Genomic DNA, 23,862 nt, shown 5'->3' with positions numbered 1-23,862 from the left:
CATGTACTTAACACCGCCTGCTGCTATCTTACAGGATGCCTTAAAATATTACTTCTCCTGATATATGCCAAGAAGTTGCTAGTAGAATCAAGCACTCAAGGCAATGCACAAATCCGTCCGCTATGTGATATAATACAAATGCTGAGTTAGCTGAATGCACGACAAAGTTTTCTTGTCACCTTTAAACCTCCAATATTGTCACCCAAACAGACTAGGGTTCAGCTATGGCAAACAGGAGTAGAGAATGACTCCGTAGCCTGTGCACTCTCGCTCCCCTCAGTCGAGCACTGACACCCAGTGCCGATCAGCCCTGGACTATATGGCACTGCCTCAATCAAGTCCACGTTGGAATTGTGCCATCACGTCTAGAAGCCTAGAGAAGTGATGATCAAGTGGGACTACATCGCTGGCCTTATTGCCTGGGATTGTGGCAGAGTTCCTCAAAGTGTGAAGCATCTGCCTGCGATGCAGTTGCTTGAGCGCAATTGCTCTTCTAGTGACCTGTGGTGGAGTGCAACGATCCAGAAATCGCATGGGCCTGATGTGGTGGGAAGCAGCACGAAGACATGACCAAAAAAAAAAGAAAGAAACTGCTAGATTTTATCCTGTTCAGGAGTTAACTCCCTGCTTAACACAGGGCACCATCCTCCAGCTTGGTCTGCTGCTCTCTTAAACACCTATTCCCTTAAAGGGGCCATGTCATGGAACAGGATTGGCTGGCCCTGAGCCCTTTAAGGGACCAGATCACCCTGTTCAGTTACAACCAACTAACCATGTTTAAAGAACATTACTAAGGCTGCAAAGTCAAGCACTCAAAACATTTCAGTGAGAGTTAGATGCCGAAATACCTTGGAGGATTTGGGCCTCTGTGGCAGAGCCAGAGATATAATCTAGTTCTCCAGCGAAGCAGTCAGCTGCCATAGTCATGAGAGCAACCCCTCTCTTCCTGCAATCCCCTGCCTCATTCACTTCACATCTTTCAACCCATGCCTCCCAGTGTGTGCAATAGGTACACACCTCTGGAACAAACAAGACAGGGGACCCACAGCCTCCTTCATGACACAACCCTGATTCATCCCCAGAGCAGGTCCATCCACTGCACTGAATAAGCCAGGGGTCCTGTGGAAAACACAGTATGTGATTGTGTAACTGAAGACTGCATCACAATGAGTATGCACAAGGTTGTCTCCCCTGAGTCAGCCTTTTGTTCTCTCTGAATTTGAAGCAGATGGCTTCTTTCTCTGTGCTGCCTAGGCATCAGCAGAAAGAGTTGCTGAGAGTCCAGGAGAGACAGGCTCCCTGATGTCAATTCTGGTGCAGAGCCTGGAGCAGCCATTACAGGGACAGTGCTCATCCCATAGCCCTGGGCTGCAGCATGCTCACTTGCTTTGTGGGGATGGCACATGTGCAGTCAGGTCAACAATAGGAGCTGTGGAAGGTTCAAGCATGCTCACTGTGCATGGAATCTTTGGAGATTTTAGCTAATTTCCTAAGTCTCTACTGAGCCTGTGTGCACTGCTACTTTTCAAAGGCTTATTACTTGGCCAAATTTGTATGGATTTTCACAGGCATGGCAAAAGGCCAACCCCTGGCAAATTTCAAGTCCATGATCCAAAGCATCGGGGCACAAGAGCTTTTCAAAAAAAAAAAAAAAAAATCACCAGAATTTTTTTTAACACAGATAAATCATTGTATTTTTTGGTAGCCTCATTCTCAGAAGTGCTGAATCATTTTGTCTGAAATATTTCCCCCCACATCAGCCTGAGGCGGGTACTCAGCATGGGAAATTTCAGCCCCAGTGGTTAGATTTTGGCAAAGTTATAAGCAACTGGAAAAAAAAAAAAAGAGTCTTATAATAGGAAGTGGTAGGCAACTGAAGAAGAGCTCTGAGTAGCTTGAGAGCTTGTGTCTTTCCCCAACAGAAGCTGGTCCAATAAAAGATATTCCCTCACCCAGCTTGTCACTTTAATAATACACATTCTCAGGGGGAAAAAGTCAGTAAGGCTGAGACTGCCGATCAGTAATTTAAGGATTAAAATAATATATGAGGCTGTTGCGATTTAAAAAAAAAATAAATAAAGCAAACAAAACCTCCACCATTAGAAAGCCCAGAAATTCAAGAGTTAAGATCAAACTTAAAGAAACCCCAACCTTTGGAAGTGTAGGAATGCATAAAGGTCACCCAAGCAACCTTATCTCTATGCCCATAAATAGAGCTGGCTGACCCTGCCTCTTGAGCTGGAAAAGAGAGATCAGCATGCAGAGGTCCTCTGTGTGCAGAGACCCACAGGGCACAATCTGGCCCATCGTTTGGGTTACACATTTGGTATCTGTTGAGGTCAGTACTATTCCTCATACTAACAACCTTTTATGGCCATCTGGATTGCTAGCTAGAGCTTACTACTCCAAAGACTGTCACCCTTCCTGGGAAAATGGTTGACTAAATTCTTGCTTTGTCTTGGTGGTTTTTGTTTTGTTTTGTTTTAAATAAATGAAGACTGTGTTCTCAAGTACTAAGCAGTACTGCCAACCCCAAAGGTTAAAAAAAATCACTCAGACCCTGAAATTCATCAGACTGGCCCCAAAGTCATGGGATTTAAAAAAGATTATATTGTGTTTTCATTTTATCTTTTGATCTCCGCCTCCTCCAGAGAGAGTGTGTGTGAATTAGCATTACCAACATACCCAAATTTATGAAACTGATTTTGGTCCCTACTGCAGGAGGTCTTGTCTCCAACTCCCCATCAGTTCTCCCCCCCTGCCCACACCTATCCAACCTCTCCAGCCACCGCTCCCTTTCCCCCATCGATTCTGCTTCCCCAACCTCACCAGTGCACCCCCATGGCTCTTCACTTGTCCATCTCTCCCAGGCTGGGGGGAAGGGAGCAGCTCCATCTTCACCCTCCTCAGACTGAGCGTTACGGGGGAACACTTATGGCAGCTGATTTCCAGTGGCTTTTCTGAATTCTAAGCCCAGATTCTGGCTGAATTCCTTGAGGCTTGGAGTGGTCAGGTGAGGGTCTTCCCCCAACAATGGCTTAAAGATATTTGGGGTATGTCTTCACTGCAGAGTTAACCTGGGTGATTGGCATCAGGGACTAAGCACCTGGGTTAGCCGAGCCTGGGTGTGAGCAGCCACACTATAAATCCATCTCAGAGTTAGGGTCCCCAAAGGAGCTGCACTCACCTGTGTGTATCACTAGGACTTCAGGGGGGCACATCCCAGGCTTCTTGTGCTGCAGCAAGTTGAGCCACTCCATGATTCTTCCCATTGATTTGTGGGAAAACTTCTGTCCTTTGGGCACTGGGGGGTAATTATGAGAAGGCACTGCTGGGCTAGTCACACTTGAGTTGTTTAGTCTGTCTCCTCTCTATAAAGTGGGTGGGTTACCAACCTGAGTGAATTCAGTACAGGGGCTTTAGCCTATACCCCAGGGCAGGCTAGCTAGCCCAGGCATAAAACACCAACACACTAGGCCGGAGGGTTTTGTGTGTGTACGGGAGCTGGGTTAGGGGCAACACCCGAGTTAATTCTGCAGCGAAGACATGCCCTTGGGTTCTACAAATCTAGGGCTCAACATCAGGCCATCACCAGCAGATCTTAAAGTTGAAGTACTACTAGCCTACACCCATTTCTTTATGAACATTCACCTAGGTCATGAGATGCTTGTGACCAAGTCTTGCCTCAGGATAATCAAAAGCACAATTAAAAGCTATACTTCTCCATGCACATGGGATGCCAAATTTTGTTTAAAAGATGCTATTTAAATCATATTAGATGCTGACACTATGCTCAGCACAGTACAGGACACAAAAATACAATCTCTGCCCTAAAGATCATACAGTGTAAATGAGAGACATAGAAAAACCGAGGCAAACTGGGTAGCCCAGAGGAAGTCATTAACTTATATTTTTATAATTATTATTATTGCGTATATTGTGGTAGCACCCAAAGCCTCCATTCAGTTCTGTTGTGATGGGCACTATACAGTTTTGTTTGTCATGAGCTATCACTGCTTTTCCAGTCTGACGTGGGGGTGGACAGTGAGTGTGAGGGTTTCACTGGAGAAATGAATCTTGTACCCAGAAACCCAACCATCTTGTACACCCAAAATACTAATTGTGAAAAATAAGAATAAGCCCCTCTCTCTTCATCTCATGTTTGTGATGCCTTTCCATCCATTCCAGGATGTGTCAAGAAGGTTGAAAGTTTTCATTTTTTGAAGCACTAGAATGATCAAGTCTTGTCTTTCCTAGTTTTGCTTTGGGACCCACAGTTTGAGAACCACTGCTCTAGTGTGATTTTCTGCATATCTCATGCCATAGAATTTCACTCTGCATCAATTTGCGGTTGAACTAGAGCATTGTTCAGACGGCGTTGAATAGATGGGCCTAAACCACATCATTAGAGTCCCCCCCCCTTCCCCACCCACAAAGTGAATTAACATAACTAAATAATGTGCAGATCCCATATCCAGTGGCAATGGTCACATCAGGTGATTTGTCAATTTTTATTTTAAGATTCTGGGGGTCAGTTGACGTTTACCAGTGGGCTAATTTCTAATCAGTCATTGCACATTTTTAGAATATCTCTGCATACATGTCCTTTGCTATATTCCTTTTTTAGGCTACACAGCCTAGGTCTATTTATGGTATCCTGACTCTGATCAATATTCTGTATCTGATCTATGAGAAAAGAAAGGAAAGGCAAGCAGCTAGAGTAAAGCCAGAAGCAAATCAGAAAATAAACTTTGATAAAAGCTCTCCTAGCAGAAGAGACTAAAAAGCTAAACCAACACCACATTAAGCAAAAAAATCAATATTTTATTGACTAGAAAACAGAGAGCTTGTGGTTAGTTATTATCCACATAGATTTTATGCTATTGCAGTTTGGCACTGGCCTATTTTCATATAGTGTACTTTTCTTTTTATGTCTTCTTAATGTAATTACCACTTTCAATTAAATAAGGGAATGAGATCTTACTGCAACTGAGGTCAAAGAAAAGACTCCTATTAACGGCAATAGACTCTGGATCAGCGCCTAAAAGGACACGTGCTCCTGAAGTTAATGTGAGTAAGATGTTTTTTAAAACATATCAAGAGCATGGTAAATGGTACAAAACCTGCCCTTGAGTATTTCAGTGCACCATTCTCAATGGCGCAGTATAATGATAGTTTAATTACATGAAAGCGTGGAACAACAAAGGGAAGAACCATTTGTAACACTAATCTAGATGGCCTTTAATGTAGACACTTTTACTTTAAAAGCTCAGCAAGCAGATGAAATCCTCTCAAAGTGACATAAATGAGATATAGGAACAAACCTACATTGTTCTGTTGGCCTATCTATTGTAATGAAAATAATATTAAAAATCCTTGCTATAATGCTGGTAAACGTACATGGCTCTTAACAAAATGAGTAGGACATGCTCCTTGTTCTAAAGCACTGACAGTCTTAATATAGACAAGGCAAACACATAAGAAGAGATATTAGATCACAGCTCAAAGAAGTGAGAGCAAGGAGAAACTATTCATGATGAGAAAGATGGTTGGGTTTCTGGAAAATGAGTTTTCAAGAGGAGAGAGAGGTGGCTTGGCAGACATGAAGGTGACTCTCAAGCCATATCTACACTAGGAAAAAAGGTGTATGTTTAATATGTACTAAAATCCTAGTGCAGACAAGGCAGTTGCAGTTTTAAGACATTAGCTGGTTGTAAATTATAAATTAGCGCTCTGATTGAGGGAGCTAATTGATTTTGATGGCAGATTAAAGTGTAGTTTTATTTATTTATGTCCTGAAAAGTTGCCGAAGCGCAAAAAAAAAAAAAAAGTTTAACTAAAACTGGCTAATTTTGGTAAAGGGGCTGTAGTTCAGCTCTGCAAATCACTAGTCTTGGAACAGATTTTTATTTGTTTGTTTGTTAAGAAAGGATATAGGCTTTGATGCTTCAGAGCATAAACCAACTCTCAGTGGTAGGCAGCACCAGATTTAGGTGCAGGCAACCCAGGCTTGGGGAGCACCAGGATTGGGTGGGTGCTGTTTTTGTTGTTAGAAACAAAAGAAAAAATAGAATGTTTGAAGTAAAATGTTTCAGGTATTTTGTATGTGGATTCACTAACCTTCTAGACTCTTCTGGACCTTTGTAGAATCTCATGGAACCTTCCAGACTTTCGGAGAACTACATTTTCCTTGAACCTCCTAGAATGTTGTCAGCCATGCCCTTGGGAGTATATAAGGGGTGAGGCATTGCCAGTCAGTCAGTGAGATATAAGAACAAAGTGAAGTGAACTGAGGGCCTAGCTGCGATATTATGAACCTTGTGTTATTGTGTAATTGTGAAAGTGTACTTGTGTTTTAAGACTTGAAGAGCGTAAGTAGCAACTAATAAAGGACATATGTAATGAGATGCCAGAGATATCTATCGAACTCCTATCTGCACAACAATATAAAAGAAATATTATTACTTCTTTTGCCATGCTTAACATGTAATGTTTGATGACTTTCTAAGACTGTGAAACATTGTTCTGATTAAATATTGTGGCCGAGTAGGGAATGCACCACCACCATTTTACACCTGAGTGTCTGCATCACTAGAGTACTAGTATAAGTTTTCTTCATTGAGGTAATCTATTATGTCTTCCAAATATAGATTTTTCATAGTCATTCTTGGATTATGTAATATCAAATTCTAAAGCTCCCAACAGCAGAGTGCACTGTTTTACCAGGACAAACATACTGTATTTCCATTAAAATATATATAGAAATTTCTTTGGAAAATGTTTTCTTAACCAGAACTGTGTAAAAATCTTTTTACAAGATATAAGGCATGCATGTAGCAGCTGAGCACTGTGATAGAACTGAACTGCTGTTGGAAAGCAACTTGAATGACTAAATAACTCTTATGGCCTTTAAATGAATTTCTGACTGCAAGGTAAGGAAGTACTTGGTTACAGCATGCAAGAAGAACGTGTCTCTCCCTAACTATGCAGCAGAGCCACATTCACGACAGAGGATGTCATCTTGCTGTGTGAGGAATCCTTGTCCCACCAGCGAAATGGAACATTTCACACAATTAAAGCAGTCACTGTGCCACTGGCGCTCTTCAAATGAGATAAATTTGGCACCTCCAAGAGCTGAAAAAGAAATTAGAAAAAAGGGAATTCAATATATTTTAGAAGAGATCAGAAATAGATTGTTTTTGAATGTAGCATGTTGTCTTCTTTCACACTGAAATCTACAAGCATCCTATAGTTTGAAATAGCCTGTAGAAATAGATTTGCCCAACATATGCATCGTAGGAACTAAAAATTAGAGATGGGAAAAACGTTTGCAACAAAGCCCCAACTGTGAGACACCTGGCTGTTTTCATATCCCATTACGACCTCTAAACATGGACCTGGCTCATCAAAACATCCACTAAGGTTTACAAATCTTTCCAACTACCCTGCACCCAGCTTCCAGCAAACGGCCATAGAAATCAGAGGCAACATGTACAGGAGGCATGTGGGGTTAAGTGCTTGGGCCCACTTGCCAGGGACAGCGGCCAAACATGCCAGGGGGAGGTGCAGTAGGAGAGGGACAGAGCCCCCTCTCCCTTCAGGTAACATGGGCAGGGAGAGTGCAGTGGCCCTGGGCTGGGTACAGGGCAGGGGAGGAGACATGTGGGGTGTTCACATGTCCTCCCCTTTAGATTTTGCCCCCCAGTATGGGGAGTCACGAGTCATCTATGGTAGAAATCGTGGGTAATGTGGTTCAAGTACAAAACCAAGTGATATTCAGACATTTCAATTTAGTATCTCTGAGATTTAGGGATTTTCATACTCCAGCACTCAAACTGAAAGTCACTAGATTTGAGCTATGTGAAACACAAGCTCCCAGAAAAAGCATACCCTCAGGTATACTGGTGTAATTGTGGAATTCTATAAGTTAATGTTAATTAAGATTTTTTCTGTCTCAGATATTCCTGAGTCTGTTCGTGCCCCCCACCTTGTAGTCTTATCATAGGTGACTGAATTTCCCTCACTTTCCTTGATTTATATATATATATATATGAGGATCAGACATCTGTAATTAGCTGGCTCCATTACACTTCATCATTGGGCTAGAGGAGTAATAGATTCACTATTAATAGTCTCAACTAATGGTCTCAGAACAGTCAGAGTGTTAACCTGACATTGAATTATTAATGATTTAAGCACACAGGGCCAAATCATGATACAAGTTTTCCATGAGTGGCAAGATCTCTTAATTTGATAAATGTGCCTTAGCTGCACAGAACAGTTAAATCTAATTAACCTACAATTGTACTAGTTTTATGTCTAAAATAAACCTGATTACTGAAATAATGTCTGATATGTTTGTGTGCCTACTAGAGGTAGGATACTATTAAGTGTCTCTTCATGTATCCTTCGGGACCTGAGTCACTCAACTTCACTTTGCAGCTTTTTCCACTCCAAGGGTATGTCTACACTATGAAATTAGGTCGAATTTATAGAAGTTGGTTTTTTGGAAATCGGTTTTATATATTCGAGTGTGTGTGTCCCCACAGAAAATGCTCTAAGTGCATTAACTCGGCAGAGTGTTTCCAAGTACCGAGGCTAGAGTCGACTTCCGGAGCGTTGCACTGTGGGTAGCTATCCCACAGTTCCCGCAGTCTCCACTGCCCATTGGAATTCTGGGTTGAGATCCCAATGCCTGATGGGGCTAAAACATTGTCGCGGGTGGCTCTGGGTACATATCATCAGGCCTCCGTTCCCTCCCTTCCTCCGTGAAATCAACGGCAGACAATCGTTTCACGCCTTTTTACCTGAGTTACCTGTGCAGACGCCATACCACGACAAGCATGGAGCCCGCTCAGCTCACTGTCACCGTATGTCTCCTGGGTGCTGGCAGACGCGGTACTGCATTGCTACACAGCAGCAGCAACCCATTGCCTTGTGGCAGCAGACGGTGCAATAGGACTGGTAGCCGTCATCGTCATGTCCGAGGTGCTCCTGGTCGCCTGTGTGAGGTCGATCAGGAGCGCCTGGGCAGACATGGGTGCAGGGACTAAATTTGGAGTGACTTGATCAAGTCATTCTCTTTAGTCCTGCAGTCAGTCCTATTGAACCATCTTATGGTGAGCAGGCAGGTGATACGGATTGCTAGCAGTCCTATTGCATCATCTTCTGCCGGGCAGGCAAGAGATGAGGATGGCTAGCAGTCCTATTGTACCATCTTCTGCCGAGCAGCCATGAGGTGTGGATGACATGCAGTCCTTCTGCACTGTCTGCTGCCAGCCAAAGATGTAAAAGATAGATGGAGTGTATCAAAACAAGAAATAGACCAGATTTGTTTTGTACTCATTTGCAAAACCCCCCGTCTAGGGGACTCATTCCTCTAGGTCACACTGCAGTCACTCACAGAGAAGGTGCAGCGAGGTAAATCTAGCCATGTAGCAATCAGAGGCCAGACTAACCTCCTTGTTCCAATAAGAACAATAACTTAGGTGCACCATTTCTTATTGGAACCCTCCATGAAGTCCTGCCTGAAATACTCCTTGATGTAAAGCCACCCCCTTTGTTGATTTTAGCTCCCCGTAAGCCAACCCTGTAAGCCGTGTCGTCAGTTGCCCCTCCCTGCGTCAGAGCAACGGCAAACAATCGTGCATCTGAGTTGAGAGTGCTGTCCAGAGCAGTCACAATGGAGCACTCTGGGATAGCTTCCGGAGGCCAATACCATCGAATTGTGCCCACAGTACCCCAAATTCGACCTGGCAAGGCCGATTTAAGCGCTAATCCACTTGTCAGGGATGGAGTAAGGAAATAGATTTTAAGAGCTCTTTAAGTCGAAATAAAGGGCTTCATCGTGTGGACAGGTGCAGGTTTACATCGATTTAACGCTGCTAAATTCGACCTAAAGTCCTAGTGTAGACCAGGGCCAAGAATGTACAAGACATTTACATAAACCACAAGAGAAGCTCTTTTAGTACATAAAAATAATGTAATGCTTAGCTTGTACTGAATGACACGTGATTTATATGTTCCAACAAGATATAGTGCATGTAATATGGAGGGGAGCTAGATTCTGTCTTCATTTACATCTGTGTCACTCTGTTTAGTAGTAAGGAGGTTTAACTGGATGGGGTTGCATTTACTTAGCTAAGAACAGAATTTGGTTCATGGAGCTCACTTTCATATGGCTGTGAGCCTACAGACTGTCCCTTCAATGGGGTAAGTTTTATAACAAAGAATCAAATAGATTTTGTTTCTTCTTTTTGAGTGCATTGGAGGATGAATACAGGAGGGCCCCTTTTCTGTCACAAGACACCATGGGACAGATCTTCAGCTGATGTACATTGCCCTGGCTTCACTGAAATAGTCTTCCCATCACTGAAGTCAATGGAGCTATGATAATTTACACTAGCTAAGGATCTGCCCCTATGTGTATATATGTAGGTACTTATATGGCCACCTCAGTACCTTACAAACGTGAATTAATTTATCCTTACAACACCCTGAGAGGAAACAGTTATTACTATCCTAATTTTGCAAATGGGTAATTGAGGCCTAGAGAGAATAAGTGGCTTACCCAATATCACACAGGAAGCCTGTCAGAACCAGGAACAGAATCAAAATCTCCCATGTCTCAGTCCAGTGCTTTAACCACAAGACCATCCTTTCCTCCCTATTTAGCAGAGGAGTAAGAAAAATGATAATCTCTATGGCTATGTCTACACTGCAAAGAACAACTCGTGGCACTGGGTCTCAGAGCCCTGGTCAACTGACTTGGGCTTGTGGGGCTCAAGCTGCAGGGTTAAAAATGGAGGGTAGATGTACCCTTAGAAATGATCATTTTTCTTACTCCTCCACTAAATAGGGAGGAAAGGATGGTCTGTGTAAATCCACCATTTACTCTAGTTGAAATGTGCAAGTGACCAATAGCCCATGCTACAGAGGAAGGCAAAAAGCCCTCAGGGTCTTGCCTGAGCATTTCGGCAAGATGCACCAGCCAGGCACCTAGGAAACAATTCTCTGTAGTAACTCAAAGCCTTCTCAATGTAGTCACCCATCACTGACCATTGGGGATATTTACTACTAGCAGTTGCAGATCAGCTATGTATCATTGTAGGCAGTCTCCTCATACCAACGCCTCCATAAGCTTATCAAGCTCAGTCTTGAGGCCGATTAGGTTTTTTGCCCCCACTGCTCCCCTTGGAAGGCTGACAGTTCAGCTTTCAGTATGACCCATTGTAGTCTCCCCTTTACCCAGTTCCTTATCTAACTTTCAGTAGGATTAATCCCCATCTTGTCCAATTTAGCTAATTATTTCCCATGTGGAATTGTATCAAATGCCTTACCGAAATTCTTGTAGAATAAATCTACTGCATGTCCCTTGTCTAAAAAATCAGTTATCAGTGTGTATCTCTACTCTGCAATGTAAGCCCAGGGTTTGAACTCAGGCTCAAGCCTAACCCCCCTTCTGTCCACACACAAATCACGCTAAAACAGGGCTTAGACCCAGGATCCCAGGACCTTATGGGGGCAGACAGTCTTAGTGTGAGTCAAGCTGGGACCCAGGGTTCACGCCCTACTGCTTTGCAGGGTAGCCCTTGCCGGACTTGTGTTCTGTGAGTCCACCAAAAGTATTCCATAATCCCATAGGCCGAATTTCTGTGTCCTCTAAACAGTTAATTTTGGTGGACAGTCAAGTTTTCATACACTGCACCATGAATGAAGGACTAGAGTGGCCACATTTTGGGAGAGCGCTAGGAAGTCTGGGATATAGGCGGGCCCATATGATGTCATGTTGAGTTGGAGCCCCAGATTGGGGCTCAGGGTTCAATAATTTCTAATCTAAATTAACCTCAAACCCTAGGATAACAAACCCCGGGGCTGGTAACACAAGTTCTACTAACAGTGTAGTCATACCCAGGAAGTGTTTTTTAAGCAAACTGATAATTAAAATTCACAGTAAGTGCAATTATTTAATTACAAGTGGAATATTTTGTGTTAGTTAATAGACATCTGACCTGAGACAGCACTGATAACTTTTTAGTGGCTGGTCTACTTTAAACGGTTAGACTCACCAGTAATGGGTTTGTTGCAGGCTGCACACGTCTTTGCATAAAGCTTTCGGAAGCAGTCTAGGCAGTATGGATGGTCATCTTTGGAAATAAACCGTTCCCCAGACAGCTGCTTCTTACATCCAGCACACAGAAAACATTCCTTGTGCCACGGCTGGTCGTGGTACGTCACTCCACCAGTAGTTATCATCTGATGCAGCAACAAAAAGCAAACAAACAAAGGAATGAAAGCATGAACAACAATCGATAGCAATCAGCTGCAAAACCAAACATTCAGATAACATTTGAGCTCTAGTCTAAACTAGGAATTCCCAAGGTGTGTGGTATTTTTTAAATAAATCCTCTTATTTCTTTTCTCTCTGCCATATAGAGAGAGAGAGACACTCAATTGTTTTCAGTTTGATTTTTAATCTTGACTGGGACTGATTGATATGAACATGCAGCTGCATAAGTTATTCATGTTGGTTCCATTGCAGGTACTTATATGGGCCCCAATTGCAGTAGTATCTGTGCACCTCACCATTTCTAGTGCATTTATTATCACAAGAGCGTGTGAGGTAGGGGAGAGCTGTTATCCCCATTTTACACAGACACTAAGTGACTTGTCCAAGGCCACACAAGAAATCTGTGGAACAGCAGGCAATAGAATCCAAGTTCTCCAACTCCCAGGCTAGTACCATAATCACTGGACCATCCCTTTTGTATTTAGAGTATAAACTCTTCAGGGCAGGGAATATCTCCAAAGCATGGGTGGTGGACATAGTAGGCCAGGGGAGGCTAAGCCTCCCCAGACAGCTAGGCTGTGGCCCCACCTGTGCTCCGCCCCGAGGCCCCGCTCCCATGTTCCTCTCTTCCCCCGTGGCCCTGCCCACGCTACTCCTCTTCCTGCCCTTGCCCAGCCTCTCCCCTGAAGCCGGTGAGATCTAGGGTGGCTGAGCTGGCAGGTGGGCTAGCGCTCGGGGCGGGGCGGTGGGGGCGGACTGGCTGGCAGCCCGGGGCAGCTGGGCGGGATCAGGGTAGCTGGGGCTGGTCAGCTGGAGGGCCAGTGCTCAGGCCAGCTGGGGTGGGCTGCAGGCAGGAGGGCCAGAGCTTGGGCCAGCCGGCAGATCAGGGCAGGTTGGCTGGTGGCCTGGGACGGGCGGTGGCTGAGATGTGGGGTGGCTGGGGCAGGGCTCCTCCAGCCACAGTGGGGGACTCGGAGATCCAGCAGGGGAAGAGGGGAATAAGGAATGGAGCCGGGGGATAGCCTCCCCAAATGGGGGGTTCATGGACCTCCCATGTCTCTCGGAATAGGTCTACACTGCAACAGAGAAGGGTGATGGCCAGCACAGGTAGACAGACTTACACTAGCTCTGCTCAAGCTAGGCTGCTAAAGATAGCACTGTGCACATTATGGCACGGGTGCAGCTTGTGCTAGTTGCCCAAGTCCAAGCCTGTCTAAGCTCCTATGGCTAGCCTGAACCACTACCTGTGCTCCAAAGTCCTCACTACTATTTGTAGCATGCTAGTTTAAGCAGAGCTAGTCAAGTCTATCTACATTGGTTGGGAATCATACTTCCCAGATGCAGGGCAGACATATCCTAACTTGGGTTTGTATGGTGCTGAAACAATGGAGCTACTTCTGGATTGGGAGCTCTAGGGTGTTACTGTAATGCCAATAATTAACAACAGCAGAAGCAATGAGGACCTGAGGTTGGGATGCTATGAGAATTCTGTTCATTACAGGCTCATTTTCAACCCCTGAGCAGCTCTTGGGCAACTTTTAAAACATTTTCAAAAATATTTTATATTAACGAAGTAAGCAGTAGACAGAATAAGTAAACATTATCGTAAAATGTTCTTACACTCTTTAGCAGAGCAAAGCACACAGTGTGAACTTCCATTCTGCTACACCAGTTGTCCTCCTATGCTCGGATATGAAACTATCAACTTTATCTTTGTATTTAGATTAACTCCCTTGGTGCCATCCTGTGAAAAGGTCACTTGTATGCCATGTGGCTACGCTCTGCACTTCCTGCTGTTTCATGTAGGTTCAGCTGTAAAACCTCTAGGTGTGTATAATGTATGGCATTTACGGAGGTTATTTTAACCTTGTAGTTCCTGTAATCAAACTCTGCCTATAGTGTCCTACTGTGCATGCATTTTGACATTGAGCTACCTTGTCCAGAATTGCATTAAAAAGAGTATAGTAGTGTCATATAGTGTTCTAAATCTTCCCTTTGGTTATGTTTGATTAATTACCTTCTTGCAGGAGTAGCAGTGGTGAGCAAACTGCTTCTCAAAACATGGCACACAATAATTCTCATTGTCTTTGGTAATCAAAGGCTTTGTTCCTAATGGTTGCCGGCAGTATTGACAAACAAAACAGGTTTCATGCCAGCAACTCCCTTTAAATTCCATTTTACGAGAACCTGAAAAACAAAACAAGCATGTGAGTCCCACTGAAGTTAAGTGATCATCTTGCAGAAGGACAGCTCCTCCCACTCATCCCCCATCCAGGTGAACTTGCATAAACTGAGATTTTAATTTTTTTCTTGTATCAAAATATTTTAGGACAGGTTCTTCTGTGACACTGTATTAATTGCCAAAAGCTTTTCTCTTGTGGTCATCTCAGTGCCCTTCTATCCTGTGGTCGAGCAGCACACTGGATTGAGCATGTCACTTTCACAAACTGGGGATTAATTTGCTTAGATATTTAAACATGCCCATGAATTCTCCTACTCTTGAGGTCTTTTCACTTACACAAATTTCTTGCAACTTTCTTATGGCAAGACAAACTCCTTTGCTAATGAATACAAGTCCTGCATAAGTAATTTCATTCAATCCAGCTGGCATTAGTTTCTCTTCAAATTCAATTTAATTTCTTTGGCACGATGCAGAAAATAACACAGTATCTTAGAGTTGCTGATCATTTTCACCACAGATCACTAATGATTACTTCTACCCTATACAGATTGTCAAAGGTCCAGGGCATGATGGTCTGGTACATCTCAGGTACTGAGGCAATCCCTAAAGGAAGCTGCCTATATAAATATCTATCAAAGGAGGTTTGGAAGCTCGGAGTTTTGCACTTTGTTTGTTGAGTCAGATCTGCCAAAACCCTTGCCTTTGAGCCCATGATTACCATTGCCTCCCACGCCCAATTCGTCTACAAAGTCATAACCTGTATACACCCATGTACTATAGTGCTTCTTTCAGTGACTCCACATTGCAATTTCCCCCTTCTCCTCTGGCAGTGCCTCAGTGCTGAGAGATCCAGGACCTCTAATTATTCCCAATTGCAGGGGAGGAGGAGGCTGCATGCTCCAACAGCAGGTGATCCTGCAGGGAGGAGAGTGCCCACATTCTGGATGCAGGGAGAAGCTGCTGAGTCAGTTTTGCTTTAACATCATTGGGTTGGAGTTTCCCCTGAGCGCTCAGCACTCACCAGAGTGGGTAAGAGAACAGGACTTGGTAACCCTGGCAATTGGGGCTTATCCTGAAGTTAGTAATCAGAAAAATAAGAGATGTTAATGGTATACAAGGCATAAACAGGCAAGCTTCAGCTTGTCACCGTGCCAGTGTACTTTAACTTTTCTCTACTATTCCCAAATGGAGCAGAGACTGATAACACTCATGCCATTTCTTTATGCCAAACTATAGGGTAGTTTGTAGTGTGGAGAAATAAGCAATAATAAAGGACAATCATGGCAAGGCCACTAAAGTCAGCCCTGGACTACACCTAAAATGTAAATCAACATAGCTACATCACTCAGGGGGTGTAAAAATTACATGCCCCTGAGAGATGTAGCTATGTCAACCTACCCATTGGTGTACACATGGCTAGGCTGATGGAAGAATACATCTGTCAATGGGGCTACTGCTGTTCAGGGAGGTGGAGTTAGTACACCAACAGCAAAAACTCCTTCTGTCTCTGTTATGTGTGTCTACACTACAGGGTCACAGAGGCATAGCTACAGCACTGTAACTATATTATAGTGCAGAAAAGTGTTTAGACATCACCCTGGTCATTTATTTATACTGGTGTAGTTAAAGCGGTATAAAACCCCTGTATAGATGCGATTATACTGGCATAAAATGTGCTTATTTTGGGGTATGTCTACACTAGGGAGACTATACTGGTAGCTACATCACTGTATGCCAATACAACCCTGAAGTGTAGATACAGCCTACACTAATGGATGGTTTTTTTCTGTCACTGTAAGGCCATGTCTACACTAGTAAGCTTATAGCGGTACAGCTGAACCAATGCAGCCATGCAGCGGTAAAATCGCTCGTGTAGCCACTGTATACTGATGGGAGAGAGCTCTCCCTTCAACATAATAAATCCACCTAAAGGATTGTTGGTAACTATGTTGGCGGGAGAAGCTCTCCCGCCAACATATCACTGCGCAGACGAGCGCTTATGCCGGTGAAACGTATGTTGCTTAGGGGGGTGTTTCTTCATACCCAAGCGATACAAGTTTCGCCAACATAAGTGATAGTATAGACATAGCCTTCCCGAACACCACCTTCCTGAAGGATGGTAGCTAGATTGACAGAAGTCTTCTGTTGACCTCACTGTGTCTACACTGGGGCCTAGCTTTGCCTAGGTATGTTGGTCACAGGTGTGGATTTTGTTCATCTCTGACCTATGTAGATACTCCAACTTAACTTTTTAGTGTAGACCAGGCCTTGGTATAGCTTATGTCTGTAAGGGAAGGGGAATGAACCATAGCACCTTTACAGTAGTATAACTTCATCCACACTCTGGGTTTTACCAGTTAAAAAAAAATTACATCCCTAACCAAAAGAGCCATACCAATACAAAAACTATGTGTAGACCAGGCCTAAGTATTTTGGAACCAAGGTCTCCTGAAAAATTAGCCAACCCTCCTTTCCCATTGGGTTCTCTTAATGTTTGCCAGATCCTATTTGTTAATGCCCTAGACCAGTGTTCTCAAGGACCAGTCCCCAAGATTTCCCTAACACAGTTTAGGAAGGGAGCAAGCTGTCCCTGCTATCAAAAAGGTTGAGACACAATGCCCTAGATAAGCCAGTTCATCTTGCCACATATGGGCTGCCATGGTCTCTTCAGTTGCATGATATTTTCAGGGACTCTCCCACTATTGCATTAGGATTGAATCTGCCCAACTGATGCAGAAACACCACCATGGCAAATCCCGAACAGAGCTGGTTACAAAAACCAGAAAGTGATTTAGTGACAAAATTTTAATTCCAAAGTGGTTTAAGTTTCACAGAGTTCAAAATAAGACTAATTTCTTGTGTTTTTTATGATTTTTTTCCCCCACAAAGCTGTCATTTTTACTGAAATCATTTTTGAAACTGGTTTTCAGTAAAAAAACAAAACTAAACTAAACCCAATGTTTGGTAAATTAAAAATGTTGATAATTTTAAGAAATTTAATCTGATATAAATTCAAGTTAAAACTAATCATAGAAAACATCACAAAAACAAGACATCTTGACAATTTTTTTAAAGAACAGTTTCATCTTTGAAGAAGCCATTTTTCAACAAACAAAAATTTCCATCCAAAAAACCCCCTGTAACCAAGTCTGATCCCTGAAGGTCTAGATGACATAATGGAAAAATACAGATAGTTGCGTTCCCTACGCCCATACTAGCACTCCCACTGTAGCAAGTCTAATTGTAATTTTCCTGAAAATTGCCAGTGTAGGCAATGTCATTGAGTCTATGTGACCAAATCTGATTCTGTTTCAAGACTGTAATATTATTCCTTGTGGGGTGTAATATAATTACACATGCAATGTTAGATCACAGAAGATGAGCATGCAGAAGGATTAAATGAGGGGAGATAATCCCCTGCATGCTGTACTGAAAGCCAAGAAATTATACTTTGTAGCTTAACTATCCAAGTGCAATATAACCATTTCATTGAGGTAGCAAAGAGTCCTGGTTATCTTACCGGGCATAATGGCCTTCTGACAATGAAAGCACTTTGATGAATACTCATTAGAATAACACTGAGTACACAGCAAGAGCTCATCCTTGGCAGCAAAAGGATTTTCCACTAAAGAGTGATTGCATTTGGCACACTTGAAGCACGCTTCATGCCAGTGGTGGCCTTTATAGGCGAGATCCTTTGAGAGAGTAAATACATGTTAATGGAAAGCATTTGTTTACCCCCACAGCCCCCCTCCCTTTTTTTTTTTTAAATATATAAAGCTAAATAAAAAAACCACTTGGAGAGTGATTGGACCAGTGGCTTGTGCCACTGGCTGGAGGGTAATTGTCAAAGATGACAAACAAAATCTACCCAGAGTGGAAAGACTGTCGGGATATTCTGCAGTCCACTTCTACTGGCCACAAAGAGCTACTATGGCTCAGGCTGTAGTTGATACTCCATGTCCCCACACTTAAGAAGTATTTTTTGTTTAATTTAAAGGATGACTTTGTATTTTAAAGGAAACCTTCCTGGGAAACAAATGGGCTTTTAATAAAAGCCACCAGATTTTTTTATTTTTTGGCATGGTCTCTACATGAAAAAAATCAGGTCTTTTTTTTTTTTTTTTTTTAACCTTTTTTCCCCTGGAAGACTCTATGGACAACTGAAGAACTGAAAGGGTTATGGCCTCACATGTAGCAAGCAGGTGAAATCTGTTTAACTGAGGGGTGAAGTGATTTTTACTCATACTATTAAACCCTTTGCTTTTGTTTGTTTTTTGTTAACACCCATTTAACTCAATCACCCTCTAAAAAGCTCCAAGGAAAGATTTTCTTTTAATAATTCAACATGCTTAAGCGCTGAGAAATCCAAGAAGATAAATACAAGGTTTTCACTTTGTTTCATTAAAAACAAGGAAGATATGGTTTAACACTCCTGATATTTCTAAGGTTAAAAAAACAAGCAAAAAAACCCACAAACAACTAAACACCAACATATAAGAAATAAGAAATATACCATAAAAAATACTATACTATAAGAAATAAACCAACTCCTTCCAGGTCTTCTTTCTAATGAAAGAAGCACAAAAGGGCACAAATTCTATCCCTTTCATTGCCCTTGTCAGTCCCCCTTAAAGTAATAAAAGGGGAAATAAAATACATAAGACTTGATTTTAAGAGGTGCTGAAACTACCTCTCTCTGAGTGCCTATAAAACAAAAACTGTTGTCAAAGAGTAGCCTGAGGCAAAAAAATATACAAAGGAGAGAAGAAGGCAGAGAGCTGACCCCTTAATTCTGTGAGGAACAACCAACTGTCAACCTAAGGGGGCAATGTTTTTAGCTGACTGTTGTACGCGTTTCATTTCATTCCTATTATATTTTCATCTTGGCTTTTCCTGTCTCTCAGGCCTGCTCTATGCCTAAAACTTAGACCAACTTATTTATGTAGCTCAGAAGTGTGAAAAATTCACACTGCTAAGAAACTTTCTGTTAAGGCAACCTAAGTCCTGGTACAGAATTCTTCCATCCACCTAGCTACCTCCCTGTGGATTTACTACAGCAATTGAAAAAAACCCCTTTTGTCTCTATAGCACTCTGTACACTATAGCGCTACAGTGGCATAGCTGCAGCTGTAGTGCTTGTAATGTAGACACTCCATAGTCCTAGGGAGATGATTCAACCATTCATCTAGGGGACAAAATCATTAGTATGAAAAGATCCTGCTGCTTAGTTTGTTTTAAATTTAAATTTTAGATTAGGCAGGTTGGGCTTCAAAACACAGGCTTTCTTGGCCACATAGAAGAATTTGCTGTTGAAAATGCAGGTCAGAGTTTTGGGACAGTTCTCACCCCAAGTCAGCAGTTTTTCCTTGATAATTTCCATATGAAACACAGCTGGGCCCTATCTTTAACCTCCACAAGGGCCATTGACCCCTTCCCTGAAGACGGAGGGCCCTGCCCACCATTACCCTCCCTTTATCTTCTGGCCCTTTGAGTGGGCTCTGCTGATGTAACTGGGCCATAAAGCCATCAGACCCAGACCTCTAGGGATTTCCCCCCAATGTAGGGTGCTTCCGCAGGCTGATAGAACACCCCTAGATCATCTGTTGCAGATACCTTTGTCATAGGGGAAATGCTGAGGCACTGATGCAGAGACAGAGATGTTGGCTGGGCTTCTACTGTGCCCTGGCTAGTCTGAGCTGCAGCAGTGGCCTTTTAGGGCTACAGACAGGAATCACAAGTTCAGGTAGCTCTCAGGCAGTTCTACCCTGTACTTGGGGCTAAACCATCACCAAGACAGCCCAGGGTAGGACAGGCTTAAAGCTGAAGTAAAGAAACTTCGACTCAACCCCAAGCCCTGTGCCAAGGTCAGCTTCCACAAAGGATTAACTGGGCCCTGAGAACACGATATATGCTAAGTGCACGGTCTGGGAATTCCTGAGCTCAAATCGTGGATCAGACACTGATTCCTCTTTGGGTCTGGACCACTCTCTAAAGGTATGTCTACATTAGAGCTGGAATGTGTAAATTCCAGCTTGAGGAGACGTACTCACACTAGCTATGATCCAGCAAGCATGCTAAAAATAGAAGTATACCCACGGTGGCACAAACAGCATGAAGGGCTATCTCCCTGAGTACCTATCTGTGGTCTTGGATGGGATTGTACTTGGGATGGCTAGCCACTCATGCCTCTACAGCTACACTTCTAGTTTTAGTGCACTAGCTCAATCAGACCTAGCACAGGTATGTCTCCCTGAGCTGAAATTTATATCTTACAGCTCCAGCATAGGTGTACCCAAATCTCAGCCTTAGTTTCTTCAGCTGTAAATTGGGAATAATAGTTACTTACCTCTGTTAAGGGCAGTGCTTAAATTTGTAATGAAAGAGGTGCTGGGGCTCAAGCCATCTTTTTACTTTCATAAGTGACACGGCAAACCTAGAGGTTCTGGGGCTCAGCCCCGGCAAGCCGTGGAACAAATTAAGCACTGGTTATGGGTAAATTGAGAGGATTAATGTTTTTGCAGTGCTTTATGTTATTTAAAACTAGGCCTAAAACCCTGGACCCAAATGTCACCAGATGCAGTAGGAGGTGGATCCAGATCTCAAGTTACTTTATGGCAAACCAACACTGTTCCAGATCCAAGCACACCTAATTATGAGGAAGATCTGGATTAGGAGATTGCAGCTTGACTTTATTCCTATAACGATCAGAACCACAAACCCAGATCTGGCTCCAAATATTGTAGCTTGGGTCCATCTCTGTAATTAAATATTGTTATGCACTAAACTTGCACCACTAATCCTGATGTAATTCCTAAACTCAGATCTCCTGCTAAGCAGAACACCACCCTATTTTTCCAAACTTTGAGAGCAAACCTGGTTTATGGTACAAGTGAGCCTGGGCAAATTTCTGACTGAGTTTTGAAACCATGTGAAACACAGATGTTTTAATAGTCTTTAAGTTTCTGGGTTCATCTGAATATGAAATTCAAAGTGAAATGCAGGGTTGTGAGTCAGAGCCAAAGAAAAAAGCTGACAGATGCCAGCTAACTGCATCTACTCGGGCTCTCACAGTTCTAATGAAAGTTTTACAAGGGGCCTAGATTCAAGGAAAGCAAAGTCCAGGAAGCTGAAGTTTGTTCTCCATGATAGACGCAATCAGACAGATTTCACAAGCCAGGCATTGTGAGATAAATAAGAAATTAAGCTGTCATACTGCAAGTAAGGTATTTTAATCAAAATACGCCCTCTCAAGGCATCTTGTCTACAAAGACAGACAGCATTACATAAAAGTGATAAATATTGTTGCCTTCCAGCTGAACTCCTGTGTGTTGACTAAACATTTGCAATAGAAATGATTTACAGACAAAGTGAAGTTGTTTTTCACTTGACATCTCTTGGAAGTATTTATTTTAAAGTTTCCTGTGATCTTATCTGTTGAATTACAGGGACAGCAAGAGAGGGTAGAGCAGGGAGAGAGTGAGAGATTGCAACTACTGAGAGCGCTAGAGCGAAAGGTAAATTTAAACACCCAAGATATCTCTCTACAATAACCAAGCCTTTCTGCCACAACAGGAATAACACTCACAACAAGCAAACACACAACCCCAGAGTTTTTATACTCTCCAAAAGGGAGAAGAGCCAGAGACTCTAGGAGGTCCACTAGGGACTTTGGCATTGCTAACTGATTTTATAAGGAAGGCACTCAGGTCCTACAATAAAGGACAGAGGTATAAAACCCTAAAATTGTTAAGTAAGGTAATGCTTTTCATCAGAAGTTGACGATACTACAAAATATTGTGGAAGTGAATTAAGTAGTTCTATTGCTTACTGGGTGGACCCTCTCGCCAGTCCCACCCACCAAACTGTGCAGTCTTTATGCAGGAAACTAAGGGGCAGTGAGGGATGGAATCAACTTATTAATATGGGGGTAGACCATAGATCACTGCTACACTACAGACTCTATTCAAGACTTCTCCACCACTGCATCCACATAAGTGTAGGTCCGCTGGTCCCTGCCCCCAACACTTCCTTCTGCAGCAGCATATTTCCAGTCAGCATAGAACCCCCCTCCCTGGTGTGCAGGGATGCAGAGGCTCCAGGTCCCCTTTGTGCAACAACTAAGTCCAGGTCTTCACACCTGTGCAGGGATTCTGAAGACTTCTGTGGCACAGAGAGCCTTGGGTGGAACCCACCCCCAAAGAGGAGAATTCCATGGTCTGTGATTTAACAATCTCAATAAATATAGAAAAATGAACTAAATGCTTACCTTGGCATCACATTCAATGGGCTTCTTGCATTCTTCACAGGAATTAGCGAATAGGCCATCATAACATGTAACACAGTAAGAATTCTCTTCTCTAAATACATACTTCCTGCCAAGAAGGGATTCCATGCAGTAATGGCAGTGATTACTTGTCATTTTTTGGTTCTTCAGCTGTTCTGGGAGAAAGGAAAATTAACAAATAACAGGAATGAAACAGTTCAGGCCCAAACAATATCATTCTGTGGATAGTAATGTATTACTGGTACAACTTAGGGAAGCGATTGCCTCGGTTACTTGCAATGCTTGGGATTCCTAATGTTGGAAGCTGGGAACAAAAATGGCAGTCTTTAGCAATGTGTAATATTCAGGAAGTGGTTGTCTTCATAACTCCAAACAAGAAGATTGATTCAGTTTAGTCGGTTAGTATTTATACTGATAATCCTGGTGCCTGAAATCTGTTGCCTTCACATCCTCTGCTGTTAGTGCCAAAATGGATCAGGCAAGACGAGTGGAAAGAAATCAATTTAAATTTCTTACCCCACTCCCCTTTACTCCTAAGAGAACTATTCTTGCAGAAAATGAATAAACCTTCGTATTTGCTCAGTGGTATTAGTCAAAAGAAAATCAAGGAGACACAAAAAGGTGGAACACACTCCTGCATATTGAATGTAATTTGATTTTCCTGATATAATTCTGACATCCCAATCAAATTTGAAAGTGAGTTTATCCCCACACTAGCCATAGTCAGAAGATTTAATTAAGAAGAGAATAGGTGGACCATAAAGACACAAAGCCTCATACAGAAAGTAACTAGGTTTGTGAGGTTCCCCCCCCCAACCACCAAACCATATTGGATAAAATGTTTTTATGTACTGCATTGTGAGGAGTAGATTATCCAGAAAATTCACACAATGTGGATAAAGGCTATACTCTCAAATCAAAAATGACTATGTAGATAATAAGCCAAAGAGAAAGTAGGTTTGTGCTATGAGTTTTCAGAGTTTCCCTGCCCAACATCAGAATGTCCCCAATCTCCTTGGCAGTTCCTTTCTTTCTTCAATGTGTCTTCCTTTTGGAAAACCCCTTGTACAGATAGAAGATGGACAAGGAACTGCAGGTTAGCTG

The 23,862-nt window shown here is 42.8% G+C and overlaps 1 protein-coding gene across 1 annotated transcript; it reads right to left on the bottom strand.

Annotated features, from left to right (window-relative positions):
- Positions 1-4,532: 4,532 nt before the first annotated feature.
- FHL5 (four and a half LIM domains 5) lies at positions 4,533-22,908 on the bottom strand. The gene is made up of 5 exons (XM_074948130.1): positions 22,741-22,908; positions 17,992-18,166; positions 14,307-14,476; positions 12,069-12,255; positions 4,533-7,134 (listed from the first exon to the last, which is right to left on the bottom strand). The coding sequence occupies exons 1-5, from the start codon at positions 22,891-22,893 to the stop codon at positions 6,983-6,985; spliced, it is 837 nt and encodes a 278-aa protein (XP_074804231.1). The 5' UTR covers positions 22,894-22,908; the 3' UTR covers positions 4,533-6,982.
- Positions 22,909-23,862: the final 954 nt, after the last annotated feature.

Source organism: Natator depressus, chromosome 3, assembly GCF_965152275.1.
Source record: "Natator depressus isolate rNatDep1 chromosome 3, rNatDep2.hap1, whole genome shotgun sequence".
NCBI lineage: Eukaryota > Metazoa > Chordata > Testudines > Cheloniidae > Natator > Natator depressus.
This window is presented reverse-complemented; position numbering and strand designations above follow the sequence as displayed.

Coding starts and splice junctions, on each gene's coding strand:
- FHL5 (XM_074948130.1), bottom strand. CDS start 22,893: ATGACAAGTAATCACTGCCATTACTGCATGGAATCCCTTCTTGGCAGG. Junction 18,167..22,740: donor CCATTGAATGTGATGCCAAG/GTAAGCATTTAG, acceptor ACTCTCTCAAAG/GATCTCGCCTATAAAGGCCA. Junction 12,256..14,306: donor ACTGCTACTCCTGCAAGAAG/GTAATTAATCAA, acceptor TTGCTGCATCAG/ATGATAACTACTGGTGGAGT.